At 42.9% G+C, this 26,656-nt stretch overlaps 1 protein-coding gene across 3 annotated transcripts in view; it reads right to left on the bottom strand.

Annotated features, from left to right (window-relative positions):
* Positions 1 to 26,656, bottom strand: part of tenm4 (teneurin transmembrane protein 4) — a 106,950-nt gene continuing 80,294 nt past the window's right edge. For all 3 annotated transcript variants that reach the window (XM_028418879.1, XM_028418877.1, XM_028418878.1), the window contains 7 exons: positions 21,115 to 21,992; positions 16,407 to 16,579; positions 13,081 to 13,316; positions 9,884 to 10,180; positions 7,321 to 8,935; positions 5,268 to 5,410; positions 1 to 1,385 (listed from right to left, as the gene is read on the bottom strand). In XM_028418879.1, the coding sequence (XP_028274680.1) occupies positions 627 to 1,385; positions 5,268 to 5,410; positions 7,321 to 8,935; positions 9,884 to 10,180; positions 13,081 to 13,316; positions 16,407 to 16,579; positions 21,115 to 21,992 (4,101 nt within the window). In that variant the 3' untranslated portion in view covers positions 1 to 626. The remainder of the gene's footprint in view (positions 1,386 to 5,267; positions 5,411 to 7,320; positions 8,936 to 9,883; positions 10,181 to 13,080; positions 13,317 to 16,406; positions 16,580 to 21,114; positions 21,993 to 26,656) is intronic.

Raw genomic sequence — 26,656 nt, 5'->3', positions numbered from 1 at the left:
CTTAAAAAATAAAAAAAAACTAAAAAAAAAACTACAAGACATCACACAAATGAAGGTGCTTTGACAAGTTCAGCTGGGGTTCTGATGAATGGCTCTACCGCCAACAGAAATCTCTCTCATTATTTATGGATAACTGGGGGTATGAGGGTTTCAAGTATAAAAAAGAAGTGATTAAAAGAGAAGGAATCTCCTTGGCTGAGGCGCAGAAAAAGGCAGAATGGAGCAAGCTTGTGAATAACAATCTGCAGAGTCTGGCAGTAGAGTGAGCCAGTGAACATAATGCATTACCGATACTCCTCTTGGATTCCTTTGAACAGAATCACCAACAGGGATGAGGAAATGGAGTCACAAAAATGAGTCAAAGACATCGCAAATTTTCATCCTCTAGCAGCCGCACTTGGAGAGCAAAGACTGTTAAAGAATCTTCAGAAGGAGAAGGGCACTCTTCTATTAATACAGTGCAACTGATTGCAACTATTTTGTTGTTGTTTTTTTTGTTTACAGTATATTAAAAACCAAGTTGAGCACAGTCAAAGAAAGAAAATGTGGTCATGTACACAACTGTCTTTGGCAAGAAGTCCCATGTCCTAAATGTGAGTCTGTCACTCCAGAGCCTCGTGTTCATGTCACCTTCGGCCCATTTCGCTCTGTCTCATGAAATGAATGTTGTTGACACTGTCTGCCAGCTCGGGGTACTGGTCGACTGAAACCACGTAGTATCCATCGTAGCCTTGCACCTTCCCCGAGCCCAGGAGCTGCTGCTTCTCTCCTTCAGTCCAGGTTCGCGAGCCCTCCTCTCCGTCTCTCAGTCTCTGGCGCTCCCGGGCCCAAGCGTGGGCGACGGCCCTCTGCCGGGCCAGCTCCAGCACGCGGGCTTTCTCCTCGTCCACGCTGCTGCCGTAGCGTGTGTTCAGACACAGCGTGCCATACTGCAGCTGGATGTCAGTAATGCGCCTAGTCCTGCCGTTGAGAACAGTGTTGACCTGAGACACCGTCACGTTGACACCGTTCTCTAGAGTGCGCCGGCCCACCGTCATGCCGATGAGGGCCAGGTCTCCCTCCACTGAGCCCAGCTTGACAAAGTAGTGGGTGTCCATACCCGTGATGGTGAAGTGGAGATTTTCAAGGTAGAAGGCATCGTTCAGGACCGCCGCCATGCGACGCCCGTCCTCGTTGGCGACGCTGATGATGTCGGTGCTGATGTGACTGTCTCGGATTGCAAATTTGACCCCTTTACCGAAGAGGGACCCGCCGGAGGCGAAGATCTTCTTGTCCTCGGTCTGAGGGCATCCGGCACTTTTGGCTCTGTAGATCTGTCCGAAACGCTCCAGCTTCACAAAGGCCTTCAGCTGCCTCTGAACTTCACACTGAACGCCCAGCAAAGACTGCAAAACAAAGACATTACTGTTTAGTCACACGGCCCCCGCAGCAGATACATAGAGTGAAATATCTTTTCTGTCTGTTCTCTGAGCCAGAAATTGATTCAAACTGTTTCACTTCTGCCTGTTTGAAGACATTCTGCCTTATAACAAATATTCACTTCTGATTGCGTCACACGTTAGCTTGCAACCTTTAAAAAATCCTGCACTGCTCTGCACTGTGACTATATATATTTATATATCTGAAGGTATATATATCGCATTGATCTCACGTTCTTCCTTGATTAAACGTCTCCATTATGTACAAAAATAATGATGAAATTGCTCCTGTTATCAATGGCAAACAACACATCTGTGATGCTTTGAAGCTGTGAATGTATCACACATAGTCAAGGTAGGGGCAGAGGTGTTTGTCAGCAAATGCAAATCTCTCTGATCATTTGTGACAGGCATGATATTTTGAAAAAGGGTGAAATTGCTGTATTCTGACAGCCATGCTGTGCCAAATATGAAACAGGAATCTGCGGGTAACTACTGTATATATCTCATTGCTTAAGGGATCAAAGCTTTGTATAGATACCACCATTTGCTTCAGCCAAAATTAATACTTTGTCCTAATACTACTTGACAGGAGATATTCCTCAGGAAGAAAGAAAGACGTTAAAACGAGGAGTGGGATATGAAATGGAAGCTGGCCAGCACACACTGAGACAGTTGCCTGAACGCATCTGAGAAGCAACAAAAAGACTCTCAACCGGCAGTGAGCCTTCTTGCCATCGTCCAAGATAAGAGGCTGTGAGCATCCTAAGGAGTTTTTGTCAAACAGTCACGTCCAAAGTCTTCCTGACAGTTTCTAATTCTGTCTCCCTGTGTGTTGGGAGGGTGGCTATGGGCTGGGGGACCTGGGTGGGGCTGAGGAGCGTGGACCAGCATCTCTGCCCCGCTCTTTGACGTGACGCCGCATCAGATCCCATATGAAGAGGAAACATAAAAGTGGGAGGAGGGGACAGCTGTGTGGTGTGCGGGCCCTCGGGAGCCATAGCCTGGGGGGACACTTCACACCATGCCACTCCATGTTTGTTTACCGTGCCAGCGTGTGACCCGGTCAGCTGTCCCAGGGGCGTCGGAGAACGAGGGGGGGGGGGGGGGGGGGGGGAGGAGGAGGGAGGGAGGGAGTGGACAGGGGCCAATGTCCTACACTTTACTGAAACAGCCTCCCGGGACACTCCCAGAGAGGCATCATTCACGTAGCATGGGGTGCAATCAGCCCGCAGCACAACACAGAATGAGAGATCAAGCCTGTGCAGCACAGCCCTCATCTGTCTGGCCCCTCACGGCATTTTTCAATCTGTATGTGTGGATTCAGCAGCACGGAGAAAACGAGGGGGCTTAAATGGACGGGGACAGAAAGGCAGGCGCACAGTTCTACTCGACAAAACGCCAAACGTACAGGCTACACCACGTGCACTTTTAAAGTTATATTTATGCTTCAAAGAAGCGCACACTTAATTAGGCTCGCCTGGCCATCTGCAGTGAGGATCAGCGTGGCATTAACCATCTCTCAGCACCATTTTTGAAGCAGGAATTGTAGATAAGAGCATTATGCCTGGGCTCAGATGCAGGGTAAAAACTAATTATCTCAATCTTTCCCTACATATCATTTACAGTTACATACTCGAGAGGTGTGCTGAAGGCAAAGCCTCCTCACAAACATAAATAAAGTCTTTAAATCTGGGCTATGCTGCTATTTAAAGCCTCAATTACAGCATTTTTTTAGAGATATTAAAGTCTATCATGGGTATTTTTTATGTATAATTGTAAGGGCTGGGCTTAGAGATGAAACATTGCTTATTATTACCCAAATGCAGAAGCTTATTTTTAGTGCTTCACACATATTGAATGTAGCCTCATGTGTTGTATGACTAATTTAATTTTAGCATAATGGAAGAGCTTCTGTCAAGAGCGCTTCCAAGACACTGAAGCTGCCAGATGTTTGGGCTTGCCATGGTCTAGTTACTCTCAATAAATTCATGAATAAACAAGAATCTGATCCTTCATACAGAGAGGGAATTCTTGGGCTGTTAAACTGTACGACTGTACAACGCAGTTAAATCAAATCTGCTCTTAACCTTCTGCACATCGAGCAGTTTTTTGTTTTCAGTGTCTGTAGGCTTATTGTTCACTACAACATAAAGTCCTGCACCTCTATGGAAAAAGCCCAATAATGGCCTCTAGAGACCATTTAGACATCAACAGAAGATTCCTGCTGATCAGCCAAAGACTCATATATATATTTTTTGATTAATAATAATAATAATAATAATACATCAAACTTATATAACGCTTTTCTAGGACATTCAAAGACATTTTACAGATGCATTATTCATTCACACCACATTCACACAGTGGCTAACTACAGATGTAGCCACAGCTCCCCAGGGGGAGACTGACGGAGACGTGGCTGCCAAGGTGCACCTACGGCCTCTCCGACCACTGCCGATTCATTCATACGCATTCATACACCAGTGAGTGCACTGGAGGCAATGTGGGTAAAGTGCCTTGCCCAAGGACACACAACAATGACTATGGCAGAGCTAGGATCGAACCGCCAACCTTCCGACAACCCTGCTCTACCACTGAGCCACTAATTTGTTTATAGCTGCTTTATACATTAATAGCACAACTTTAAGCTTCGATTTGGTTATATTTTCTGACTGATTCTTATGTCATACATGATGCATTCAAGGACAACCAGAATGTTTTATAGCTAATTATAGTAATTTACAATTTCTAAGTATTCAACTGCAGCCTCCTGGCAGGTTGTCAGAGAGGGTTAAATATCTAAAATGGAAATAGCGAGGCTGCCTCTGGATCTAGTTAGATATTTCCTCTGTTGCGACTCCTTCTGTAGATGTGGTACCTTTGGTGAGTTCAGAGATTTCTTTGTGAAGTGTCAGGCACAAGCAGCATGCATGAGTCGGTCCCAGGGGTTTTGACTAACCCTCCCAAAGCACCCCGTGCTGCATAAGGACATACAGTATGTGGAATATTTGCTGTCACAGGTTTACACTACACATATATGACCTGAAGATTACAGGCAGAAGAAAAGATTTTTTGCATTTCCCTCATAACTGACTCAGATGTGCCTGGAGTAACAGAGAAATTCTTGCTGTTTTAAAGCAGACTTGTAAACAAACATTTGAACCAGTGCTTTAGCTTAAACACTCTAAAATGAAAAGAAAACACTAAGTACAAATTCATCAGGTGTTAACGAGATAGCACAGCATCATTGCTTTGTCTTCTCCTTTTCATGCGTACCTATTTAGATAACCTTGTATCATCCCAGAAGCTTTTAGACTTCCAAATAGATGAGAACAACAAATACCCTCTGTGATGAGGTAGCAGTCAGAGTGTCATGCAACATGAATCTGTGCTCTTGATGGGTGCCATTCACTAGTCAAGCTGTAACCAAAGCCAAGAAAACAACAGTGGCCTCTTCAATTATTCAGCTGAGTTGGAGGCAACTTAAAAGGGCTGATAATAGCGAGAATCAGAGCATGTCTACCACTCCTCAGACCTTGGCTAACAGTGTAAAACTGAGATGAAATCAATGGCCAGTGGTGAAGGGAATGGAGAGTGAATTTCCCTAATGGCAGGACAATTACAAGAGCTGTTTAGCCTGACCCCATTCCCCAAGATGGGGACTAGGGGCAGAGTCCTGGCTCACTGGGCCATGTTTTGGCCTGATAGCTGGCAGCTCCTCTGGGAGTATGGCTACACAAAGCATGCCTATTTGCTAATGATGTTGGAAAGAAGAGGAGGAGAAGAAGTGTAAGGTTAACAGAGGCAAAGAGAGAGAGAGATACAGGAGGAGGTGAAAGGGGCCACCTTTGTGCTGTCCCACTCTTGTGTCTTGATCTGGGTGCGCACTAATTCGTAGGACGGCTCCATGGCCTCTGTGTTCGGTTTACGATAGCCGGGGATAACGTTGTACAACTGGAAACCGAAAGTCACCAACCAGCTGTTCACATCTGCAGGAGAAAATAAAACATCACGTCATGTACATTAAGAATAAATGAAACAGCAAAACGAGAATTAATTTGTTAACTCCGAGCAGTTCACACTGTGGTCGAGTGGCTGCCTCCTTGAAATCCTCCTCACTCTGAGCACTTGATTTGTTTGTGAAAGTGGACAAGCTATGCTAAACACTCGAGATGTTGGTGGTGATTCATGTCCACTCCTGCAGGTGCCACACTAATGACACACAGCTGGGTCCCTGAAACGCCGTGTGACATCGGAGAGCGTCTGCTGCGCGGATAATTACACGCTGTAATTTCATGTCATTTCAAGGCAGCCGAGACTTCAACGCGAGATATTTTGAAAACTCAGCGGGTCCTTCTGCAATCATTTTTTTCCTAATGAGATGCTAAAAGAGAGGAAAGTGACATGTCTGAGATTCAAATCTGTGCAATCATAATGTGGTTCATCTAATAGCAGCCAGCAGCACTGTGGTTATAGGTGCCGCCGCCTTCCCCTGTAATAAATCGTCATTAATTCTGAATATCAGACTAAAGGCTATGGCCGTGACTGGAAGTAAAGCCTGGTAAACCTGGGCTATTTGTTTCTTGCTCCTTTCAAAGTGTTTGTTATGGACGGCACAATCATTGCTGTGACACTTGGGGGGCAGGTTTGTCACAGACTGGCACTGGCATATTGTGGCACCTGACAAAGCTTTTTTAAATAAGAATTTGTTTGAGGACAATGAAAGGACCCTGGTAATTTAGTGAAAGGAATGTAAATGTCAGGCCCATCAATCACAATTGAGGCAGACTCACTATAGTATATCTATCCGTCTGCTTAGCATTCAAATGCCAGTCAACCTCTCATGGTGGACTGTGAAGCTGCACGCCTTTCTGTTGGGCAGGCAGCTAAATGGCTTTGTTAAACAGAAAGGAGTCGATTCCACCTGAACAAAAGTATTTTTCCCTCATTATTGTCTAACAGGTAAATTAAATTGTTTCCAAAAACGTTATATACACATGTAAATATAATGCACACAACAAATGCAGAGAGTTAAATGAATAAGCTCCTGCTGAAGCCGAATGGTTTCCTTAACAATGTTGTTTTTCATTCCAGCTAGGGGAGGCTTGATACAACCAGCCCTGGCTACGGCTTCTATGGATCCATTGTGCTCTCCATCTCCAGTGGGGTGCTTTCACTGCCATTTACCTCCTCCCTACCACAAAGAACACTGAATATTTCTAGGAAGGGACCTGAGTGTTCAACAACAGAGAGGGCTTTGCCGTAGAGCATTGTTCCCTTTGAGCACTTTCAAAATGATAGCCACTGAGCACATGCACATGCACAAGCACATATGCAGGCATGCACGCGCGCACACACATACTCAGATGGAAAAACAGGACCCCAGTGTCCTGGTGAGGAAGCTCTTAAAAACCTCCCAAACACACAGCTTTTCATTTTGGCAGTGTTTGTTCTTCTTGTTTTTTAGGATAAAAACCCACATAATAAACACAATTATCCGACAGAACTGTTAAGATACAGCCCCCCCCCCCCCCATCATGTTTAAAAATGTTATAGTTTGACATTTTGGGAAAGAGTTTATAAAGACATGACACTGTACAGATATAATTCAGGTGGCTCTGTCTCTGCAAGAAGTGTCTTTTCAAAAAGCAATTTAAACCAATATAACCTTTTCTGATTATGTGATTGTTACTGTAATTATGAGATCCAGATCCATTATAAGATATTATTGTGTAATTACACAATATGGGTCTTTTTTTCTTTTGTGAATAATATGCCTAAAGGCTTAAAATGCAGTTTGTGCGTAGCTGCATCGACGCCACACTGCTGCCCTCTGTCGTGGAGTAAAGTTTCTTTTATTATAAAAATGAATAATCTCACATCCGTGGAGAGGACGTACCTGTCATGTAGCACTTGATCTCCTCATTATTGCTGAGAGGATTGTTGTTCTTGAACATGTACAGGTTGAACGGTACGATGTGGTTGCTGTTGAGACGTTTCCAGATGTCATGGTTCGGCGTGGTCCAGCGGCCAGCGAGGACGTCGTAATCCCGCCTGCCCATGTGGACCAGTTTACTAAGTGGCTCGTACAGGCCTCCTTGGTATCCAATGATGATCTGGAAGTTGGGGTTGGTGTCAAGGTAAACCTCTCCGAATGCCGTGTGGAGGATCTGCTTGATCATGAGGCCTGAACCGCTGAACACAGCCAGAGGGGTGCCGATGTTATCGCAGGCCACATAGTACTCATCTCCGCTGCTTAACTCCATGGCAAACAGGTGTCCCTGTAGGTCATAATACAGTGAGGTGATCTCAGAGCTGGAGTGATTGTACATATGGGTGACCCGAGTCGGGCTGGACAAGTCAGCATAGAAGAACTGCAGGTGGTGACCGACACTGCTTCTGCTGGACACCCTCCTGCCCAAGCCATCGTAACGGTACTTGATGCTCCAGCCGCTCACTTTGTTGTACACTTTAATCAGCAGGCCTGCCGAGTTGTACTCAAAGTAGTCGTTTCCTCGCTGCTTGAGGAAACCGTCCTCGTCCATCCTGTACTGGACGTCTCCCAGGCGTGTAATGCGGTCTCTGATATCGTAGCGTAGGGGGGTGAGGCGAGCGCTGTTTCCAGGACTGAGGAGGTGCAAGTTTCCATTGAGGTCATAGCTGTACCTCCACAGAGGTTTGTCGTTGATGGAGACCACCTGCAGCTGACCATCGGCATCATACTCGTACGTGTAGCGTGTGGTGTTGGCATAAGGCCCCACCTTTAGCTCCTTGGCCACCACTCGTCCCATATTGTCATACTGCACCATCATCCAGTACATGAGTGAGCGGAAAATCTCATACTGGACCTCCTTCACTCGGCCGTAAGCATCAAAGTGTTTGGTGTGGGTCATCACAGTTGTGGTTATAATCTGGTTTATGTCATAGTAGATTACTCCAAATTTACCAAACTGCTCTGTTTTGCCGGAAACGTCATCATAGCGATACAAGTCGATTGGCAGTGGTGTTTCATTAATGACGGCCTGCATGCTGGTGACACGGAAACTGTTGTCGTAGACATAGTCGAATCTGGCGTTGACCATTCCTTCTTCACTGAACCTAAAAATCTGTCTGTCAATCAGAGGTCCAATCTGACGGTAGCGGATGGTGCAGGTGAAGCCCTCGCTCTGCAGGTTGACAGTCTTCAGCATGCCTGCCACCTCGTCATAAGAGAACCCGATGCGCGTGGTGTCATAGAGGATTTCCAGCATCTTGGCCAGCTTTCCATAAGTGTAGATGACCCTGCGGCCTGTGCCCAGATAGGTGGTCTGCAGCAACTGGCCCTCCTCGCTGTAGTCCTGGAGCACTGAAGCGTTGCCTTCAGGGGGCCGGTACGTGTTTCTGTAGTAGCCAACAGAGCGGGAGGTCTCTAAGGTGTGCCTTGCAACGTTGGGCATGGTCACAGAAGAGAGTCGATCATTTTTGTCAAATTCAAAGATATACTGCCTCTGGCTGTAAAGCAGCAGGACCATGGACTGAGGAGAGAAGAGAAAGAACATTTTACTCAGACTGACTCACAAACAGCCACAGCTACCAGTCCTTAAATATAAAATATGTACTTTCTTTAAGGATATAAAATGAAAACATGCACACAAACTTTTGTGTATTCACACAGAATTAACACAATACAATAAGAGTAGTTTGGCAATGTACAAGACACTGAAATGTTATGCCATGAAGCAACATGTAAAATGTCAAACGCAATAACAGATTATGCATAATGAATCTGAGTCAGACCAAATCTAATTTTCATCATGATCCTGCGGTTGTCAATATTGCTCTGTTAGAATTTCCTTAAGATGATTTCACAAACATGGTGCTTCTCCTTCCTCATATATGGGATCTTTTAATCCGAACTGGATGAAGGAATGGAATTTGTTCTTTTAACTCAGCAAATCGAATATTTTCATTCATGCCTGTCTTGGACCAATAAATGATGTCTTTATGTCTGTTGTAAAGCTGTCATCTTAGCACTGAAAGGCTGCTGAAAAAACCCACTATAGAGTATTAACAGGGTGACTGGCTTATATTACACATCTAAGCTAGAAGAAAACTCAGCTCTTCACCCTTTTTCCAAACAATCTTCAATTAGGAGAGTAGAAAGTGACATTTCACTCTGTTCTTTTCATCAGAGCTATTTCAGGTTGAACTTTGCTGTCAGACTACGGTAACAAAGTATAACGTCTGCAGTGCAGCAGACACTTTTAATTACATTTGGCTGATATCTGTGCTCGAGCCTGATAATGCAGCACAAACACGGCTGGAGTATTACAAGTTAACTTTCAACTGCAGTCTAAAATCGTCCATCAAGTTCCACGCAAGCACAATGTATCTGCACATGGGCCATGCCGTTTTATATTACTTCATTTTTGTTTTTTATCTCTAAACCATGTAATCAGTTACACAGCATCAACAGCTGGTACCTTCTCGAGATAAGTGTAGCTCCATGATTTGCCATCAGCAAATATCTGGGAGGTGATCCTGCCGTTCTGGTCGTACTCCATACGTACAGACATGGTACCTCTTTGGATACCTGCCACGTGCCCTCCAGGGGAGTAGGTGACGTTGACCCCATTCAGACGACTGCTCGGTGCCCACAGAGTGGGCCGGCCGGCATGGTCGTAGTGGATCCGTAAAGTAAACTTCCTGTGGTCATCATAAACCTTTTCTGTCCTTGTGATTCGATCGAAGTCCAAAGACAACAAGTTCCTGTTGTGAACCTGTAGAGAGCAAAGAAAGAGGTGGTTAGAAACACCTAATCTGACCACTACATTTTCACCAAGTGGGATGTTTGACAATGACGGCGTGTAGTTGGTGCACTGCTCTTCTGAGGTGAAGCCTTTTCAAGAGACCTTTAATCACAAGGTGATTATTTTATATTCTTCCTTTCATAGCCTTTAATTACAACAGCAGAGCTCTATCTCAGGACTGCAGGAGCCACTGAAGTAATGAAATTGTACGAATTACCACATTTCTTTGTTTGTGTAAAAATTCAGCAGAGTCTTAGTGGAAGTATGCCTATTCATGCAAGAAACATTAGAGTCACATTGATCATTAAATTCATTTTCACTGCTTACTCAAAAGAATTACCAGGCGGCGCAGATGATTCTCATTTTATTTAGCCTTTTCTGCAAAATGGAAAAGAAGGAAAAAAACAGCTCTTCTCCAGTGTGACTCAGTGCATTGTGCATATAGCACACATCTACTGAGTGTGTGCGGGTGAAAACAGTGACCTTTGGCTACACTGTGATCACACTGTGGAGGCAAACAAATCAACCAACAGTCCTACCGTCATGTTTCTAAGCATGCAGCCTCTGTAGGCAGAAGCTTCAGAGGATACAGAGAGAAAATAAAGGAGAGTGCTGGAAAGACTGGAGGTCAGAGGAGAACTACTAATTACTTTAAACTCCAGCTAGTACATTTTAGAAAAGCTGTAATTAAAACTGTGCCTTTAATTTTGTATCATTTTTATTATGTTTTTTTCTTATTATTCTTGAGAGACCCTGCTCAAGTGTGCTTTGGCTTACAAAAAAGCTTGGCAATGCTTAAAACCAACTCAGAGTGGCTCAGAAAGCTGCTTCTGGCTACTTTCCAGCCACATGCCACAGAGCAGGTCACACAGGGGCGGCTGAGGAACCTCACTCTTTCAATCTTGCAATGAGAGAAGCATGCTTAGGTCTCTCGTCTGTGAAGGAACACTTACACCCGAGGCAATTAACGTCACTGATACCTAATTGAGAGGATTACTTTAAGTAAAACCAACTGAATCATTAACAGCACGGATCCATGGATATTTGGGGCTGCACAAGCAAACTGAGCCCCAAGACTGACAGACTTCAGTGAAATTGCTGCACCTTTTAGTCATTTCTTTTGCTGGATATTGAAGCCTGAGACCCCTCCTGCTTTGGCATTTCCTGAAACACTATATTCTGTATTTTGTTTATATGGAGCAGAGGCTTGCTGTCTGTCCCAAAAAACGTTCTTACGCCAGGATCTAATTTGCCAAAGACTCCTGCTGTAGAAGGAAGAAAACAACCTACGGCAATGATCCCAAGATCCTTCCACGAGAATGGAGAGGTCTTATTTCAAATTGGACATCACCTCTAAAAAGAATTTCTCAAGAAAGTATGTGTGTAGAAACACAAAAGACACTGTTGGAGCACACCAGATAAACCATTCCCAACATAAAAAACTACAACGACACATCTGATCTCTCAATCCATATCAAAGATTTTTGTGTCAAATGACAATCTCAATCTGTCATTTTGCAAGTAGGAATGCCTTTTATCAGTTCTGGTGATTATTTCGAATCAGTGGCTATGTTCTTCAATAACACAATGGTATCAAAGAAATCATCTTATTCTTGTTTTTGGTCTCCATCTTGTGCGTCCTACATTTATAAGCTTCTAATAAACAGGTTTGTCTCCATTTTTCATTCCTGTGGTTGAAGATCTTTGCTACAGTAGAGTGCCAGCCACAAGGGTTCTCTCATTACTGTACATTAACACACTACTCAAACTAAGAGGAAGGAGTGTATGCGCCTCAGGAAATCATGTACTTTGGAAGCGGGGGGGCCTAAAAAAACCATGTGAAGGAGCGGCAAACCATCAGTGATCTGATTACAACGGTATGAAAAGCACAGCATAACACACACATGCAATGTGCAGTTCCACCTGGAACACTTTCCTCCAACATCTCTGCTCACAACAACAAGTCAGTGAAGCCACAGAGTTTCCTCTTTTGTCTTTCTCTGTTCTGCATTCAAGACCCCCCCTGCCCCGCCTGTTTCTCTCCAGCCTTGCACTGCCACACACTCACCCAGCCACCCACGTAATATCACTTGACATGTCACTCAAGGTCGCTCAATGATTCCAGCTCTGTTCATCCCCTCTGTTCTTGCCATTAGGCTGCTCCCATTTCCTATCTCACCCCGGGGGCCATTGTCCGTAACATACATTAGAAGCTTTCACTTCCAAAGGGACGAGGAGGCCATTAAATGAACAGCCAATGACAGACAAAGTGGCACCTCCCCATTAGCTGTGTTGTCTCCCGGAGAATGTGGAAGACAACTTAACCGAAGTCGCCGTTTGCTTTACAAAGCCAAGAAAAACACAACAAGCCAATCAGGATGTTTTGTTATCGGTGTTCTGTTAACAGTTATGTCCAGTGGGCCGTATTCGTTTCTTTACGATCAAACATGGGCTGTTTATTTCATTATGAGACGGGACCTGTTGATATTCTGTGTGCAACTGTATCAGTGCTTGGTACTTGCTCAAGAGGGAATTATTGGGTTTCTCTCTGTAACACTGTAAGTTATTGACCCGACTGTGTAAAGTGCCCTGACATGACTTGTGTTATGAATATGACTCAGTCGTTCTCTAAACTTTGATTTTAACTTCAAACCATTTAGCAACTATACTTAGTCGTATATAATCTCAAATGTCAGCTCTGACTCACACATTAATGAGTCTGATTATCCAGTTATTATCGGTGATTCACATTTTTAACCTGTAAAATCTGAAGCTTTATTACAGCTACAGGACTGAATGTTTGATATTTGCCTACAGATGAAGTCGGGTACACTCTGATAATCTCTCTCTTATCAAGGCAGCTAGTTTACCCTTAATCTGCGTCCGTATACAGTGACCTGGCCACGAGCCTGCTCCTTCCTCTGCCTCCACTCCACCAGGTTGAGGCCGTTGTCGATGGCCAGCGTTACATTCCTCCTGCTGACTGTGGGGTTGACGGTACCAGCCAGCAGGTGGGGCTCCGTGTACAGCGACACTTCCATACCATTGGCCAAAACTAGGCGCAGTGAGCCGTCCAAACCGATGAAGTAGCTGTTCCGAACTTGATCTGTGAATGCAGAGAAGAAAACCACTATGATTAGGATGAAAGGCGAGAAACAAACATGAGCTCCTTGTAGCTGATTTAAGAGGGCTAAATCTAATATTCATCTGAGCGAGACACACACATAATGATCTAATATGGCTGCTCAGCAAAAAGAAAGCCTTTAGCAGCAGTATTTAACTGAACCTCTGCAATAATGTTGGGTCTGTGACAACAAAGATCAATAGTGAGAGGTTTCACAGGGCCAGTAAAGTAAAGTTTTACAGCTGTTGCAGCAGCCTGGAGGGTAAGGAGGAATGAAAACTATCAAAAGCTGCTAGCTTGCCTGTGGCCACGGAGGGTGAAAACACACACACACACACCCCGACACACACACACACACACACACACACACTCATTCACAAGGGATAAATCTGAGCCTGTCTGTTACTGTCCCTAGGTGACGACAGCCTGTGTTCCATCTCCAGACCAGTGACTAATGTTCTCACTGAGCATCTCATATACATTTATCAGAGTGCCTCCTCCTTTGTTCCTGTCAGTAGACTGACAAGGACCAAGATGAATATTATTCTCAATAAAAAACAACAGAATATGTATATTTTAGTTAAACGTCATTGAATGTGCTGATGAGTCATGTTGAAGTGGACAGACAACAACAGTAAACATCATGAGGGAAGATGAGGGTTTGCATCCTTTTGTTTCGCACAAAGCACTGCGGGGGTGTGTTGGGCTGCTGTGACAAGAGATATGGCCGAAGGAGGTAGGGCTGACCTTGTACTGGCCCTTACGTCTCTCCATCATGCAGGCACTTCAGGGGTTGACCAAAGACCTCTGAGGCAGACCTTACCAAAAGGAGGCCTCTGAGACCAGATGAGGCTGGAAAAACTGCTGAACTGAAGGGATTCACGCTAATGCATGCATACAGATCAGCAGGCGGGGAAGGGATCTACAGTGACATTTAAGGAGGCAGCAGTCGGCTTAAAAAAATAATGGAAGTGCTCACTCTGTACTATATATAGAAATTGTAGCTGCACATGTGTTTTACTTTTATAGTCAATGTATTTCGTTAACTCTACACCTGATTGGAGTTGCGACTATAAAGCCTCCTTGAGTCTTTTTTGAACAACACTGTTATCAACTTCACATAATTTAGTTGAGGGTTTGCCGGGAAGAGGACAAAAACACAGTCAGATGACCAGAACAGAATTGTGAAGGCAGTGCATTCATGTGTTATGTGATCACCCAGTTGCCAGCTTACAAAGCAGACAATAGTGAATTAATTAACAGCAGAGTTCCTGGCGCCGCATTTCTCACAGGCACATGTCTAAGACAAGGTCACAACATGGAGGTGACCACTACGTGCGACGACATGGAGGAAACCAGAGAGTGTCATCTTCTGTTTCAGACTTTGCAGTGAGTCAGGGTGGAGGACATATTCGAGTTTAAATCAGAAGATACTGGGTGGAAAGCTGTGTGTGTGTGTGCAGCTGCCTTTTAAAAACTAAAAACAGCTAAAGTTCAAGGCTATCAATAAGTAATCAATGAAGCAACAGGTGAAAAGAAGTCCCTGCATCCTTCTCGCTAAATGTCTCAAGGAGCTTGTCTGAACCACCAGCACTGTTTGTTTGTTTTTTTTTTTATTTGGATTTATGACAGAAAATCAATATTTGTTTCATTTCTGGGAAATGAGCGCTGCAGTACACATGTTATTAAAACAGAGGAGCCACAAATACAACAGTGAGCAAGCTCTATAACTCTTTAGTGGCGAGACATGATGTCTTCTGTCCCTGAGACGTAGCCACGCAGGTAAGGCTGGGTTTTATTTACATAAGTCCTCATATTTCTGAGACGCCTCCACATCAATACAGTCAGATAAAGACATATATTTTAAGCAGCACTGGGAAATTACATTTGGAAAAGTCAACAGCTACGTAAAGAAATGTAAAGTGCAGGTTATTCTGGGTCATTCAAACCCTTCACTACTAACAAGTTTTAAATGGAAAACCCTTCTGAGTAGATAAAACTGTCAGTTAGCCCACATGGTGGCAGCCAACAGTACTTAGCCTAGTAAGACTGAGCCCCACCAGGCTGAGCCAGGGGGTACCTGTCTGTGTGGTCCCTGTGAGGTCTGCGAGGGCTCAAAAAAGCCCCAAAGTGAGTCAACAGAGATCTCTGAATTACTTTTTCTCTATTCCCTTACCTTACCTTACTGGCTTTGCCTTGGGGCTTCCTACAAGGTGCCACTGGCCCTATACAACTTCCAGAATCAGACGAGCACAGCACCTTCAACTCATCAAGGGGCACCTTCTGATCCAGTTTAACCCTCAGAACCCCATGAATCGCCTCTGGGTTTTAAATGCATGCTTTGATGTTAGCAAATGCTAAAATTACACTTGTACATTATAGAGAGAGAATGTTACATATAGACATGTCAGGAAATGATGGCTGTGATACACTAAATGTCTCAATTGCAAAATTGGATCAAAAAAGGCCAAAGAATTCCCTGCTTAGGGACACCATGATTGACTCACATGTCATTGGGCAGTTTTGGCTGATCTGTCAACTTTCTACTGCTTTTTAGAGATGATATAAATCTAAATAATAAGTAAATTTTTTACTTTAAGATTGACAACACCTGTGTTTTCTTTTTCTTTTTGAACACATACTGGAGCTTGTTCTGCTTCTAGCTATTGGCTGTACTGTTTCCATAGAGGTGGTAGAAAAATGAGCCAAATGTAACAGGGGTAAATAAAATGAAGAAAAAAAATCCAAAACCAAAATATGTTTGTGGTTTAAAAGGTTAACTTTCACGACTGTAACTGCTACATGTATACAGGCAGGTTAGCTGAGAAGGGAATCAATAAGACATAAGTCTTATCTAACTTAAGGTTGTAGGTAAGTCAATATCTTTCACTGCATATCACAGAAAATGCTGGGGAATCCTCTTTATATCTACAGCATCAAGTTTCCACTTCACATCGTTAGAGGGATTTTTTTGTGTTGAAGCAAAGTTAAAGGTTTTGGCCTTTTCCATTAAAACAACATTCCTCGCACCGTCACCTTCGCCACCTATGTGCCGGAGTAAAAGACACTCACCCTGCATAAGTGTGTAGAAGGTGCCAGAGGCTGACAGGTTGGTGGTGACGGTGATATCCTCTTTGTTGGAGCCCTCCGTCTGGATGCGGACCGAGCTGTCGACATCTGTGCGGTAGCTGCTCACTCGGCCCGTGGGGTAGGTGATGTTAGTCAGACGCCCGTAGCTGTCATACCTACAAAGAAACACACTCATGTGAACCAAAGAGAGGAGTGTCATCTGGAAGCATGAATAAACAGTAACTGTGGCAGTCTCATCAGCAGTGCTGTGATGTGAAAAATCTACTGAGGCTTGTTTTTTTTTTTTTAGATTTGTCAAATCACAAGGAAGCAATCATAATCGTAAATGCAGGTCAGGTATGCATAAATGCACGTAGGTACATAAATATGACTAATGAGTGGCTCTGTCATCTCCGATTTGCTGTGATTATGAGCTGCTCTCAGTGAATAAACTGTTCAGGGATAAACTGTTCTAGCTGTAATCACAGGTAGGAGTTTTTTTTTTTCGTTGAGTCCGATATTCCCTCCTCAGTGCAACAAATTGTGAAGATGTGTCAACACAAGCAGTAAACAGCAGCAAATCCATCAGCGCTGCCAACCTGAGGTAATATAAAAGTCCAAACTTTCAGCTTTAATCAATGAAGCACAATCAACACAACTTCTAAAAAGTGCACAGCAGTATTTTGTAATTTTTTTTGTAATAGTAGATGCTGAGCAGGTTTTCAGTTCTTCAAACAGGATGTCAATGAAACATTAATATGAATGCCTGTCAGTAACTCCTGATAAGCAAAAAAAACACACACTGAATGTTTGGAAAAAGCTAACGCTCAGATTAGTGATATTACCAAATCTCATTATGCAGTCTATGAAATAGGAGCACTGAGGTGCGACTCTTTGGAGAGGGCAGCGTCTCACCAGCCTACAAATCAGCCAGTTCATCACATTCAGGAACATGAGTAGCCAGATTGTTTCATTTTGCTCAGAGAGCACATCAGCGTCGAACAATTTGAAATCTTTTAGATTGCCAGTGTTCCAGAATGGGAGTGAGTGAACGGTACATTACTTAGAATGAAGACTTTTATCTGTGCTCTGAATTCAGATTGGAAAGCCCTCTTCGATGTTGCTGCCTGCCATAATAAAGCCTCTAATAAATGAGATGGCGGGTGCTGGTTTACAGATATTTCCTCAGCGCTGCCATCTCAAATATCCAATATGGATAGGAAGAGTGGGAGAGGAATCATCTCCCAGAGATAAATGTTATCTGATCTCCACTGTACTAGAGACTGGGATTCATAGTCCTCCACTTCAGGAAATACTAAATAGCAGAGTAATTTATATCTAAGCGTTTGATTTCTTTTGATACTGCTTGCATTTTATCAGTGAGATATTCTCACTGCGTTCATCCTGCAATCATCAAAGTTTCTGCAGTGAAAGCACAGCAAGATACATGTTATCTGCACTGTGCTGCATTTAACTCTTCAGTTCATCTGACAGAGTGCTCCTGTTTGTCTTCACCTCTGCACAGTCCACAGGACAGAAATCTCATTCTAGAGTAACACTACATGCCCCAGCTTGATCACTGACCCAAACTCTCCCTGTCTCAATTAGAGCCTTAAGCTAGTTCCATTCCTTGAGCATCAATGCTGAGCTCTAATGGCTCCGGCCAGCTTCAGCTCAGCTGCCTATTAGCTTGCTTTCTCTGGACAAGAGGGGCATGCAGGGACCAGGGAGCTCAGCAAAAAAGGGGGAGGACCGTTTTCCCCCCGGTTGACCACGAGTCCATTTGGATCGCATCACCTCTGCGTCACATGCTAGCTCTATGACCTTTCACGCTGGGCCCCAACAATAGGCGGAAACACTTCATATCAGCATCACCTCCAGCATACCTCACTTCTGCTGCATGCGGCAAGCTCAGGTTCTCATATTCTCCCGAGGCGTTCACACAGGTGAGCTGTTGTTCAAATCAATAGAGCATTAGCCTGAACCCAGTGGCTACATCATACACTAAACAGAAGTATTATCACTTTGTTAAATGGAGCATAAGAGAATAATTAGGTGTCTTTCAGAATTCAACATGTATTAATACATTTACAGTAACCCTTAAGCATTAGCACTTATCATCACAACGAAAAACATTAGGAGGTCAGCAGAGCATCTGTGCACAGAATTAATGTCAGAGCATCCGAGGTTGCCGAGGGTTACAGCAGAACGACGGTGTTGTTATCCAGTCGATGCTTTATTGTTTTGATCTATAGACTGCGGGATGTACGCGCATGTGAAATAATGTGGGTAAAATGTTTAGCAGTGCATGTTGTCGGGCAGAGATAAATAGAGGTTCTGATGGTAGACAATTATGTTTCCGACCCGGAGGTGGTGGAGTGACCTTCAAAGGTAATTATTCCAGAAAAACAGCCTTTATTGTCCCTAAATGAAACACGGATGAACTGGTTTGTTCACAGGTAAATATGCATCGCTTGATGTGATGAGAAAACAATAAATAAAATGACACATTTATTATGAAACAAATTCTTATCACATGAATATATTATGGAAAAAATGGCTGACAGTTTACGTTGCCAGCATCTTGCTTTAAAACCTATATATTTTGGTTCTTCTGCCTTTTTAATGAATAGTTCTAGACTTTTTTTGCGATCTAAGTTTTGTTTTTGCAGGATGTGATTGACTGCTGATTAATCCATTACACTGAATTAATTTTAGTGCTGTCAAAATTAATGTGCTAATGTTTGTGATTATTTTCCAATTACTCTGGTTAACACAGCCACCTTTTGTTCACATCCTGTGGATCCTGATGCATGGAAATATGAAATCAACTAAATTAACATTAAACAATAATAAATTACATTTTAAATAACAGCATATGGATGTATTGATTCTAAATATCTGATCTTAAAAGCTTTAGTCTTAGATAGTGATTTAGTGATTAGTTACAATTGATGATAAATTATGCATTATTTTTTGATTGACATCCTTTATTAACTTATTCAATAAAGCTGAGATGAACTGGTATACAGAGAAACTTGACCATTTGTAGTGAAAAGGAAAATAATTGAATAAAAACTACATCCAATTCAAATATGCATACTGTAGGATGAAATTGTAACTCAGAAATGTTAAAGTTCATAGTGACCTTTTCAAGGTTTTTCATAGCTGTGGGACAATATTTCGGAGTGTCTGTGTGTTTTCTTGTGGGGTTATTAAATAATACAGTATATGTAATTCAAACATCCTGAAAATACTGCAGTAATTTTTTTTTAAAGCTGCCATCTTACAGAAATAATTCTGAATTCCAACCCTTCTGTGAGTCTGCAGAGGCTGTAAGCTGTCCACCTTGATGCTTATGCATGGCTGCATTAGTGCTGTTTTCACTGCATCGTTTTTTTTTTTTTCCAGTCCGACCATCTCAGATGACAACCAAATCAAACACAGGTGATAAACGTCTGCTCGCATTAAACCGAGCGTCTGATTATGTGTCAGAGTTATATTCCTCCAGCGAAGGTGTAACAGATGTCTGACCAGCCAATCTGCTTAATCACACTTTTTGGACTGACATCCAGTTAGCACTGTATCCCCTTGGTACATTATATTAAGCGAAGGCACAGACTGCTCCACACGAGTCTCAAGAACATGAAATCCTTCGCTCATATGCTGAACGTGTGTGGGTGGCTTTTCAATTGTTCCCTCACAATGTGTGCTTCGCCTCAATCAATTACCACCTCTGACTATTCCATTATGCTTGTACGGCCAGGCCTCCACAGTCCTACGGCTAAAATTTGCTTGCCAGCAGATATATGTTGTTCCCATGCACAAGTGATGGTCTGTGGCCTGTCACTGCAAGCAAGAGTTCAGATCAGTAAAATATCATCCAGTAATCCTATTTGGTATGATAACAGCAAATAGGATTACAGCCACACTTGCACAGGTCTTGTATTCTGACTGACATCAACATCTAGACACAAGTAGGCAGCTTATATGCCAAAATACTAAACCCTGATGCCAAAGAGCTCTTCAACAGTTCTCACTCTCAACATCCACTCACTTAAGCCTCTGAGCTTTCAACAAATCAGATATAAGTTTGCTGTATCACCACAGAGGTTCACTGCACTGCCAGGGCTCAGGGCTAACATGTCTGAATGGTGACTGGATAAATAAACATTTTAAATCCAACATTTCTTCATCACAAAATGTTTCCACAATGTGAAGTTGGCGATTATAAAAAGTTAGTTCTGGTCCAGTGAGCGCTGGTGATTCTGTGATTCTGTTCAACAAGTTGAAGATTCTTGTTTTTTTTTTTTTAAATACATACTCACACCACAGAGTAATAAACAGCTGCACAACAGTGCTGTTTTAATGAGTTTGTTGTGCAGTCATTTTTTTATTGTGTTATATTACTAAAGCTGCATGAGTTGAAAGTGAAAATGGAAACTGAAAATATTAACAATAAACATACATGTATTTATAAACTAAGGTGTAAATTGGGATGATTCAACAAATTGTACCACAAACATATATTATGGCAGAGCTGTCATTTGTGTCTGTACATTAATGAAGGGCTGGAGTGAAGCTGGTTTCTGTACGTGTGTAGTCATCCCTGCTGATGTTTTAGATCAGATGTTAGATTAGTTAGTTTGTGGTGAAACAATGTGGCATTCTTTTTGGTATATAGGGAATATAAAACACACAGTGTACTTACTCAAAGAAGGTTGTCCATCCATTTTCATTTGTCTTAGTTGCCAGCAGTCCTGAGCTTCCATGGTAGGTCATCAAAGCCAGTTCTTGACCCTGGGCAGCAACAGTTTTGAGTGCGTTGTTTGTGCCGATGGTGAACCAGAAGGTCTGCCCATCGGGGACCATCAGCCACAGTGGCATTCCTGTTGTGTCCCGACGGATGATGACTGTGTTTTTGTTCTTGTCAGTAATGCTGCTCACATCTCCCACTCCTGTGTAGGTCAGATTGTAGAGGTAGTCTCCTGTAGTCAGACTCTGTGTGAAAATGTGGCTGCCGTTGGAGTCGAACAGATAGAGTTCATCGTTAATGGGAGAGGACACTTCATACATGCTGAGGGGATTCAGATATGGCTTGTTCCTGCGCACATATCGGATACGAATGTTCCCCAGATCTGCAATGTAGAGCTCTCCATCTGGACACACTGCCAGGGATGAAGGTGCGTTCAGCTTGGCGTCCTTGGCGTAGCCTTCATCTCCAGAGTAACAGTCGCAGTTGGCATCGTTCTTGCAGTCACAGCCACTTGGTGCTCCAGCAACCAGGGAGATCTCTCCATTGGTGGACACCTGTCGTACTCTGTTAATTTTCTTCTCGTCTGACTCAGCGATGTACAAAACACCATTGTGAGACACAGCCAGGGCGTTTGCGGACTCCAGAGTGGCATGGATGGCCACTTTGCTCATAAGAAAGTGGTCGATACCAGGGACTTGGCAATGCATGGGGCGACCTGCCACAATACGGACTTGATGGTTTTCTGAGATCTGGAGTACAACGTTGTTGTCCAGCACGTACAGGGAGTTGTCCATGGGACTCACTGCCAGGTCTGTGGGCCACTCAAGGCGCACCTGAGAAGGAGGGGGAAAAAAAACACACCAAATAATATCAGCTTCAGGTCACAAAACACAGACCATGCTCTTATTGATCCACACAGTTTCCCTTTATCAGATAGAAACAGTCCCTGGAGAGAAGAATCATTTAAAACTACTAAAAAAAGGATGCTGTGAAGACTGCTGTGGAAAAAGGTTGGGTATCTCATGGCTTAAGCCAGAAGCAAAACCATCTTTTGAAACAATTTATTATCTGATAAAGAGGAAAATAACAGCTGTTGTACAGTTAAAAGGGATAACACAAAAACACGATTCTTAAGATCAAGGAGGATAACAATGGTGGCGAAGAAGGGCAGCATGAGGAGAGATCATTCAAATGATCAGATTAACTGAAAAAAAGCACACTGCAATTGATCATGAGTACTGTGGACACCTAAGGACGAGGCTTATGCATCCTTCACCTCTACACCAAGTCTCTGTTTTTCTTGCTTTAGGTTATTAATTTTGTAATGACATGAGATTGCATAAGTCCTTGAAAGAAACTGGAGCATACTTACCCAATGAAAGCCTAGCCTGTCCCTGGCCTCCTAAATTATGACTTATTGTTCTGCTAACAATGTATCAGGCTTTTAACAAATTGGAATGATTGGCTTCATCCAATTTATCGGTCTCCCTCTCACTTATGATCCCAGTGGGATCTCCTAGAAACATAATATGAAGTGCAATATTTCAACAGAAGCCTTGGAGCACCAACAAAGGAGACTGATTAAAAACCTGGACCAAAACACAAAGACAGGTTGAGATTTTAGGCAACCTTTCAGATGAGCGCAGCCTTAACATTGTTTGGGGGTACTTTGTCCTACAACTGGGAAATAAGAAAGAAGTTACCAGGCTTGACTAATTTGTCATAATGACCTGGAAATGCATATTTCATATATCATTAACTATAAAAAGGAGGAGAAACCTCCTGAGCATCAGCTCATGTTAACATGAAACAAATTGTTACACTGACTAAACCTTGTCAGTGCTTTGGATGAGTAAATATACAACTAAAGAAAAAGACTGAATGCATCAATATATGAGAACTGACACCGGATATCTGGTCCAATCCCATCTCTAATTTTAAGAGGTCATTAATATTTGAGCAAAATATTTCAAAAACTGTGAATGCTGCAACAAAGGGTCACAGAGTGGGCAAACGATCTGAAAAAAGCAGTGATCTAACTGATTCCAAGCATCTGTTTCTGTATTATGAAAACAAACTACACACTGATCAATAATCAAGGCTTATTTACACTGGTTTAGTATTACCTGGGGATACTTACTTACTTAGATGCACTGACCATATTATCCTATTATCCTTGTTATTTGATACAAAATAGACACACATAACAGCTGTTAAGCCTCTTGAAAGACAGCAAAATATTTTGCTGTTCAGATGGATTTGAGCTTGTGTAGAAGTACAAGCCTTCTGAAAAAAAAACAAGAGGAAGGTGGGAGACATAAAAACATCATACAAAAAAAATGAGCCCAAATCACAGAGATGCAAATTTACACAACTAGTGTGTTTTTTTCCCCTTAAAATTACATCCTTGCACATGATCACAGACAATATCTGCAGTTATTACCCCCAGGTAATACAGTCCTGTGTGAATGAGAGTTTTAATAGGACTATTAAGGACAATAGTGCAGCTATTTGGCTATGATGTGGGCATCCACCTACCATTCAATCACCAAACACTATGTTAAACTACACTGGAGTAGCAAGCTGTAGCAGCAGTTTAAGAGTCATATTGTGGCTGTTTCCTGGTGTGCTATGTGCACATCCATCAAACTTCCTAAACTTATATAACTAACCTATTTATTTAAAATTGACAGGGTTTTCTGTGAAAATCATTATTAAATAGTCTCTTCACTGCATTGGTCATATTTTGACTGTGCTGTTCTTGTGGAACACGTGTCCACCTTGGACTGAAAAGCAGATCCAAGCATCACAGACAGCTCACATCCTGTAAAGCTACCATCATCCCCCACAAAACGAAGGAAGGTTTATATAATAGGATGTGTTTTTTGGCATATACATACAACATACAGGAGACTTGCAGTGGATACATGTCGTCTTTCAGTGAGCAGAAAATGCATTTACTCGGGTAATGAAGGGGAGACTTTCAATTTCTTAAAACCTATTTCTTGTCAACACTGCTGGTTAAATATTTCATGAGCCAGAGTGTGGAGTGGCTCGGGGGAGCTGCCTGTAAGGAGGTTTTCACGCCACTCTGACTGATGAGGGGATATTTCCCGAGCTGCTGTCCCATATGCTGTAACACGATCATACCCTCCCCGTTGTACAGTGGGGCAGCTGTCAGTCGTGGCTGCACGACACATCGGCCACTGGCTAAAAAAAAAAAAACAAAAAAAAAAAAAAACCCAAAATATGCACATCAGCCGAGGCAAGCAAGCCATGGAACACAACACAAAACTATTTTTAAATATATCAGAACTTCTTTTAAAACTGTAATGACATTTTCCATTAGCAATCTCCTCACTCTTTGCTCGTACCAGCATGATGCCTGACTGAAGAGTAATATGTCATTATTTGAAGTTCCTCTCAGATTTTGGATTGAATGTCACAGTCAGAGTCTTGATAAAGCTTTCTGAAGCTGCTAACACCCTTGAAATATGTTCAAGAGATCTTGTTTTAAGACATATTTTCCCTCTATTTAAGTCTGAACTCAGCAGGGAACGTGGAGACTTGAAACAGAAAATGGAACAGATTTCTGAAAACAGCAAGAACCCCCTAAGCCTTGGGTATAAACAAATTAAAAGATTCGTCAGTGAGGTCAAACTCTTGTCCTTTTGTGTGATAGTGAAAAGTTGAAAGAAAGAAAGGTCACACAGATGTACGTTATATTAAGAGAAACATTTGCTGCAGTACACTTACTGCACAGATGGCATAGCAAGATAACAATGACCTCATCAGAGGATGGAGAGAAATCTGACATTTTGTCTTGCTTAAAACAGGTGTGGTACAGCAAAAGTAATGACTCCTGTGATGAGCCTTCTCCAGAGAAGCTCTAGCTCTAAGTGAGGGGTTGGGGAGTGTTTGAAGTAGGAAGCTATGTGCTCTGGATGAATTTTTAATGGATGCTTTTTACTGTCTGAGTGTCTCTGGCAATGCTTGTGTGATTTGTCATCATTGTGGAGCTGCAGTCTGCCTGCCTGCATCCTCCTGGCAGTGGAACAGGGATGGTGAGCATCTATAGGCACTTGTGTGTGTATGTGTAAGGAGGTAAGGGAACAGCAAGCAGAGGTCACAAGGGGGGCTGCAGTACCCGCGGGGATGGAAATGGGCAGCTGGAGGCTTTGCTTCCTCTACTGAATACATCATTTCAAACACACACACAAATCTTCTCTCCACCAGCATCCGCGGTCCCTTCAGGACCTGTTTGCCAGCTGTATTCGACAGCATTCATGATGGGACAGGAAACTAAAGTAGTGTATGCACACAGAACTAGCATAGATATCAGTCAATGCTTAACTAAAACTACACACAAAACATATATGTGCACATGGCAAAGATAGAAAAACTACTTAGCAAGGATGCTATGGTATGCAAAAAGTCTATCTTGTCACCTCTAAAGGGAAGTCACCATGCCAGAGAGCGATGTGACCTCAGTGCAGTGTCCTTGCCTGGGGGATGTGTTCTGTCTGGTACATATGAGTGTGTGCGCGTACATCAGTGAACATGTGTGCATGAAGGTTATAGGTCATTCGTGTCATCCGCCTACAGCTATAGGTCAACGGCCCTCTGCTATTGGGGATGTGTGACCACTTGACATACACATGGAAGCTCGCAGGACTACAGTGCAGGACTCTGACTTTGGCTCCATGGTGCTTATATTTGTTTCAGCTGCTATGAGCCTGGCCGGTCTGGACTGAAACCAATTAACTGCTCATTTACATTTTTTATTTGTATTTGCTCATTAACCATAAGATGATTTAAAATTTGCATTTCAACTGCCTGCCACAGCTGTGTTTGTTGCTGCTTTTTCTGAATCCATAATCCTTTGGACTGTCGAATATGATCTCAGTGGATTTCAGACCATCTTTTAGTTAATGGGTCTGATATCCTCCTCTCTAGTCAGAAATGCAGGTTTTGTAAAAAATAGAAGCACCATATGCTATATGTAATACATTTCCTAAATCTCTTTGTTAGACTTGCAGCCTATGCTTTTATCCTCTTTACTCTTATATCATCCATATTCTTAAAGGCTGTCCATTTTTAATGCACAATACTGTCACATTGTATTCATTTGTTTTTTGCCAACTTGCCGCAAAATTGCCCCTAGCAGCAACCTCCATAAAACATAAAGCCAGTGCCAGAAAGTGCAGTCCCTGACACGTCCACCTGTGACTGCCTCCAAACGCGAGTCACTCCCCATAGATCCTCGTGTTAAAATATTCATCTTTACAGCAAAAAATAAACATGTTTACAGGCTGGAAGAAAAAAAAATGTTCCTTTCATGAGAACTGCAGTCTTTAATAATCTCATCCACTTAAATTATTTTGATCTTATGCATAATTAAAGGCATGAGCGCTTTGAGTGACAGGTGGGTGCCATCACAGGTCACATGCTGGCTGCCTCAGCGCTTTGTGCGGTCTACCTCTTTGCCCATTTTTGG

The sequence above is a fragment of the Parambassis ranga genome, chromosome 13, assembly GCF_900634625.1.
Source record: "Parambassis ranga chromosome 13, fParRan2.1, whole genome shotgun sequence".
In the NCBI taxonomy this organism is placed as follows: domain Eukaryota; kingdom Metazoa; phylum Chordata; class Actinopteri; family Ambassidae; genus Parambassis; species Parambassis ranga.
The sequence above is the reverse complement of the archived record's forward strand: the minus strand, read 5'-3'. Positions and strand labels throughout refer to the sequence as shown.